The sequence below is a fragment of the Sitodiplosis mosellana genome, unplaced genomic scaffold (genome assembly GCF_009176505.1).
Source record: "Sitodiplosis mosellana isolate CC-2019 unplaced genomic scaffold, AAFC_SMos_1.0 Smas_scaffold_1569, whole genome shotgun sequence".
Taxonomy (NCBI): domain Eukaryota; kingdom Metazoa; phylum Arthropoda; class Insecta; order Diptera; family Cecidomyiidae; genus Sitodiplosis; species Sitodiplosis mosellana.
In genome coordinates, this window is record NW_022596811.1 from 2,830 (window position 1) to 8,425 (window position 5,596).

The 5,596-nt window shown below is 32.3% G+C and overlaps 1 protein-coding gene and 1 long non-coding RNA gene across 3 annotated transcripts; one reads left to right on the forward strand and one right to left on the reverse strand.

Annotated features, from left to right (window-relative positions):
- Positions 1-240: 240 nt before the first annotated feature.
- On the reverse strand, positions 241-3,045 carry LOC129571196 (uncharacterized). 2 transcript variants are annotated; one of them, XR_008688228.1, is made up of 4 exons: positions 2,655-3,045; positions 1,097-1,198; positions 968-1,021; positions 241-767 (listed from the first exon to the last, which is right to left on the reverse strand). It is a non-coding gene; the product is annotated as an uncharacterized LOC129571196 (long non-coding RNA). The 2 variants fall into 2 exon arrangements; XR_008688227.1 differs by having other exon boundaries at positions 968-1,198.
- Positions 3,046-3,617: 572 nt separating this feature from the next.
- LOC129571197 (uncharacterized) lies at positions 3,618-5,259 on the forward strand. The gene is made up of 4 exons (XM_055450963.1): positions 3,618-4,092; positions 4,412-4,588; positions 4,713-4,892; positions 4,965-5,259. Exons 2-4 carry the CDS (start codon positions 4,426-4,428, stop codon positions 5,051-5,053), a joined length of 432 nt encoding a protein of 143 aa, XP_055306938.1. The 5' UTR covers positions 3,618-4,092; positions 4,412-4,425; the 3' UTR covers positions 5,054-5,259.
- Positions 5,260-5,596: the final 337 nt, after the last annotated feature.

A 5,596-nucleotide genomic window follows, 5' to 3' on the forward strand; every position in this document is an offset into this window, starting at 1 on the left:
GAATGTCCAACAATCGTGTGCGTTCGTATTCAACTAAACGCACAAGTTCAGGTGGATGGGTTGCATCTGATGATGAAGTTATGAAGTCATCTTGAATACCGTTAATTTTTTATATACGTATTTACGGACGATTCGTTGTCTTCTTGCATCAACGACTTCTTGCGCAAGTTAATGACAGATGTTATTATCAAGTCAAAAAAACAATGAGAACAGTTGTTAAGTAAAATTTGAGCACTATGTGCTTTATTCATCACTCCACAAACTGAACTGTTTTACAATGCATTCTAAAGTTATTTATATTATAAATTTTGATAAGGTGTTTGTTATTTCAAATGTACAAATATGGTAATTGATTTTGTTCTTTTCAATTTGATTCGCTTTTCCAATTAAACTTGACCATGGTTTGAATCAATTATAATAATCAGCTATGACTGTGCCTAATTAACTATTTCAATTTATTATGCAATATAACAATACAATTGTTACATTAGTTTCAAGATAATATCGTTATTCTTATCGATATTAACTCTCCCCATACTTTAAAATCGATCGTCCCCGGTCGTTCCATATGATCATACTGAATGTGACAATTTAGATCTGATAGTATGTGTTAAAATGTATTAGATATGTGTTCTTCAATTGAATTAAATGTGTCTTCGGTAGAATAAATTGCATTCAAATGTTTATTCTTGAATATTGTCGATCAATTATGATTTGTTATAACCGCTGCCCAATGCCCGTGATTAAAATGAACCTTCCTCAGTTCACTATATAGAGTTATAGAACAATTTTAGAATTTTGATTTGGATTTAAAATTTTCTTAAATTTCGATTTTACTTAGCTGATTGTTTACAATGTTTACCAATGCCCATATGATAGTATTTAATGGGATTTTATTATTTAGAATTTTGAATGTGTTGAATGAATGTCTTAACATTCCGACATCTTTGTAATGAAAGAAAATTACCAAACATGGGAATGGAACAGGTTTCATTTTGGAATGTTGTCATATCAACAAAATCTGTAGAAAATAAATTTTGAAATCTTTAAATGCGTGTGTGATTAGAATAGTTTTCGTTTTTCATGCAATGCTGACTGATTCTTTGGTTTAGTAGTGTTTTGATTTTCAATCAGTCTACTTGGTTTGTGTGTCTGCCTCACGAACGGTCTCACGATTCAATGGGTTGCATCATGGAAACTATAACAAAAAATGTTTTATTTTCCAGAGATGACTAAGCGCACGCTCAGTAGCGTATTCAGCAACTCAACTGAGAGTCGTTTTCTGCTCTGTGCGTTTACACTCACTTCGTTATGAGTTTATGTGCGCACTCTGACTTTGTTGTTAAGAAATGCGTGCGCACTCTAACTCTGTTGCCTATTATGGTTTATACACACATATAAAGAGTTGAGTGTGTATTGTCTTATTCTTTTCTTTGTGTTTCTTTCTTTGTATATCCTCTCTATTGTTTCTTCGTTGTGTACGAGTGCGGTGTAGCGCACTCCGTTGGTGCGCTTATACTCTCTTCATGGAGTGGGTTTGTTTGTGCTGCAGCGCAATATCGCACTGAGCATGTTTTAAGCACGCAAACTCAGTGTCCGTGCGGCCGTTGCTCGGTCACTCGGTGCGCTTCAGTCATCTCTGTTATTTTCTATGTTCCCGTTTCTGATTATTCGTTCAGTAAATTCAACCTTTTTTACTGAACCGAATTTATTGAAAAAATTTAATCTAAGTGATACCAAATTCTGTGAGTCAATTTTATCACCAACCGAATTCACGTTGAAAAGATCATTCGAAGCCACATTTGACAGTGTAAAAAAGGGAGGATATTTAAACGAAAGTGATCGTGTCGATTTGTGCTGTCGTTCGTTTCATAAATGTGAGGCACATAAACATATTGAATTAAATTACACAAACGAACAAACAAACATTCGACATTGTGAATGTGAATACTCTTTTAAAAATTGTTTGGAGAATTTAAACACATCATCATCAAATGTGCTGGGATTCATTCACTCTCTAAATACAGAGAAATGCTATGCAATTGATCATCCAATCATAAAATGTATATCATTTGATGCGCCTCAAATAGAACCAGAAATTGATTTACATTTTCAAAATTTGAACGCAGTTAAACGTAAATCAATATTGAATCGATGCTCAAAATATGATTTGGATCAAGGTCAGCCACAACTGTTACAAATGTTTGATGTAGCCTTTAATGAGCATGCAACGTTTGCATTTAAATGTAAGTTGTCAACCGAAATAAGTTTGTTGTTTTTTGTTTCATGTTTATTCAAATAAAATAAAAACACAAACAGACCAGAAATATATGCCCATCATTGCCCCATTTATTTCAACAAAGTATGCAATTCTGCAGTTTGGTAAAGTCATAAAAAAGTGCATTGGTTTTTTCTATGGTTTGTCTATAATTCAGTTTAAATTGTTGAAGCTTATGTAAGGTGTTTGTCGGTTGCAGTTTACCGTTGTCACAATCAACATGAATTCATTGCTCAAAATAACATTCTGCTTTTTTATAGTGATAACTTCTGTGAGAGCTGATGTTGATATGGATACCATCTTCAACCAACAAAAAGCGTTATGTGAACGTATGAAAAATTCGAGATTTACCAATAAGGAAGAATTGGAAACATACTTCCTAAAAGCCATCAACGCCACATTTTCTGCAGGATGCATACGATACATACATCAATAGTAAGTCAATTTCGAGTTTACTTTCAAAAAAAAAAAAAATTTTAATCACAAGAGCTGCTTGTTGTTTTCGTGCGTGTCCGCGTTATGTTACATTTATTGTGTATTAGAGAACGAAACATTTCGCACATTTTCGGATTTTGTACATTTGTTCACCAAGCAAAATATGTTGCTTATCCACGTTCCGGTCCAAGGTGGATGTGAGCTTGAAAAATGCGAGAGGCCCAGGGTTCATTTCCCTGTTGAGCCCCCAGTTAATGACAGATATTATTATCAAGTCAAAAAAAACAATGAGAACAGTTGTTAAGTAAAATTTGAGCACTATGTGCTTTATTCATCACTCCACAAACTGAACTGTTTTACAATGCATTCTAAAGTTATTAATATTATAAATTTTGATAAGGTGTTTGTTATTTCAAATGTACAAATATGGTAATTGATTTTGTTCTTTTCAATTTGATTTGCTTTTCCAATTAAACTTGACCATGGTTTGAATCAATTATAATAATCAGCTATGACTGTGCATAATTAACTATTTCAATTTATTGTGCAATATAACAATACAATTGTTACATTAGTTTCAAGATAATATCGTTATTCTTATCGATATTAACTCGCACGCGTGCGACGACGTTGAAAGTTCAATACAACCTCTTGTCCATCATCCGATGATGGCGTATCTACGTCTCATTGCGTGTTGTCCATGGTCCATTTTTCTAACAAACAAACAACGAAAAAAACGAAAATCACAATATGAAATTATTTAATTATTTTCAAGTCATTTTTCAAAAGAATAATACACTTAATTTTTCGTGCCTTTAATGAATGAATGAAAGCTAAAATGAAAAATACCTCAGTAAGTATAATTTAAAACAAATGTCAAATTACATTTTAAAATGATTTCTCGGAACCGAATATGATACCATATCCGGAGGAATGCTTACGATCAAAACATTTTTGTCAATTCTACATTCATTTCATTTCAAATTTACAAAGAGATACATAACAGTAGACTTTGATTTCATTTACTCATTTAAAAGTTTCGACGTAATTCATTCATTCATTAATTGTGAAACTAAAAATGGTAAAAAGAAGTTGTCAGTTCATTGATAGTGAGTGCGACGAAATTCGCTCCAAAAAAAGAAAAGTTAAAATTATTAGATTCGTCTGACGAAGAAGAAAATGATAGTGCAATCAACGCAGAAGAAGAAGAAGAAGAAAATGAAGAATTACTCACATCTGGTGAAGAAGAAGAAGTTGATAGTGAACTGCCGGAAAAAATCCATGAAGAAGAAGAAGAAGAGAGCGAATACGAATCGGATTTTATTGATGACCGTCCAGCAAGCCAATTAACAACCTATAGTGACAGTTTGCATTTAAATGTAAGTTATCATTAAAAACAAATCTTATGTTTTATGTTTGATGTTTGTGTTTCGTTAATTAATTAATTAAATAATAACACAAACACGATAGTACAATGTACACAATATAGTTCAAAAACTGATGAATTAAATTTTCTTTCAACCAAATATGCAATTCTGCAGTTTGTATAATACGTTAATGCACTTGTTTTGTCTATAATTTAGTATAAATTGCTGCATAGGAGTTGAAAAGTTTTCAGTTAAACTTTTGCGTTTACACAGTCACACTGCAAAAATAGTAAAATGTATTTACTACAAGCAACATTCTTCTTATTTCTAGTGACTCAAGTGAAAATGGAAGGAGAAATGGACGGAATTTCGCGAGCTTTGAAGACAATCGACGATAACAACCCAAGCAGAACTTTTGGGAACTCAGCCGATTTGCAGAATTTCATTATCAATGCCCTAGATGCTACATTTGTGACAAAATGTTCTGCCTATGAACAGTACTTAAAAGGTAATTTCTCCAAATAGCTCATTTCAATTTCTATCAAGAAATTAAACTCAGATATATTTTTTGAATAATCACAGCTCATTTAACTTTCGGTATATTTGTCTTCTCTTTTTGTTCTAAATTTTAGAAATGCAGAAACCCTCCACTGCGATGGTTCCCGAGGGATCAAATGATGAAGCAAAAGCCGCAAGCTTAGCCGAAAATAGTGCTAGAGCAAAAATCATGTCAGAGGGAAAGTTTAAAAATATATTCAAATTCGCTCTATTTATGTTTGAAGCGGCATGTAAGAATCCAGAGTTATTCTCAGGTAAGTTTTCATTTATAAAAGTAAAATATTTTATTGTTTATTCAATATTTTGTGTAACCGTTATTGTTTTAGAATTGAAAACCAAAACAAAAAAAGCAGAATGTGGCAAAAATGTGTATATTACCAACTTCAGCGGAGGTACAATCAATACAAGAAAATAGAAGTCGTGTTGCCGATATTTGTTGTTTGTTTTTGTTTATACTCACAATTAAGTTTTGTTGATTTGTAAAAAAATTGTAGCGTTGAAAAAATAAATTCATGATTAGATGTACAAATTATATTTATCACAAAGTTATGAACGAAAAATAAACTGTGGCCCGGAATCCCCCAATTTCCCCTATTTATATGAAATATTCGTTCGGAGTTAGAAGCCCTTTGTATTTTGAGTAGAATAATGGTATTTTTTTCAGTTTTTCTAAAAAAAAATTAAAAAAAGCCAAAATTCGAAGCAAACTAATGAGAAATTATGTGATTAGGGGCTTTTGTTTTGACAACAAATACTTGTTGCCTAAGGCAGAAGCCTATTTAAGAGGATATGTGGTCCCATTTAGGGTATATTTTGAACAAAATCCATACCTTCGACATTTCCCACGCTAAATGCATATTCAGGGTAAAAATGATAGGAAAATGGTGCCTGGGTGTTCTGGTGTAGCCTAGGATTTTTTTCGCCGAAAATAGTGCAAAAATTAAAGCCGGATTTAAAA

Excerpts from the sequence above, each read along its gene's own strand:
- LOC129571197 (XM_055450963.1), top strand. The coding sequence starts at position 4,426 with ATGGAAGGAGAAATGGACGGAATTTCGCGAGCTTTGAAGACAATCGAC. Across the intron at positions 4,589-4,712 it reads CTATGAACAGTACTTAAAAG|AAATGCAGAAACCCTCCACT; the intron begins GTAATTTCTCCA and ends TCTAAATTTTAG. Across the intron at positions 4,893-4,964 it reads GAATCCAGAGTTATTCTCAG|AATTGAAAACCAAAACAAAA; the intron begins GTAAGTTTTCAT and ends TTATTGTTTTAG.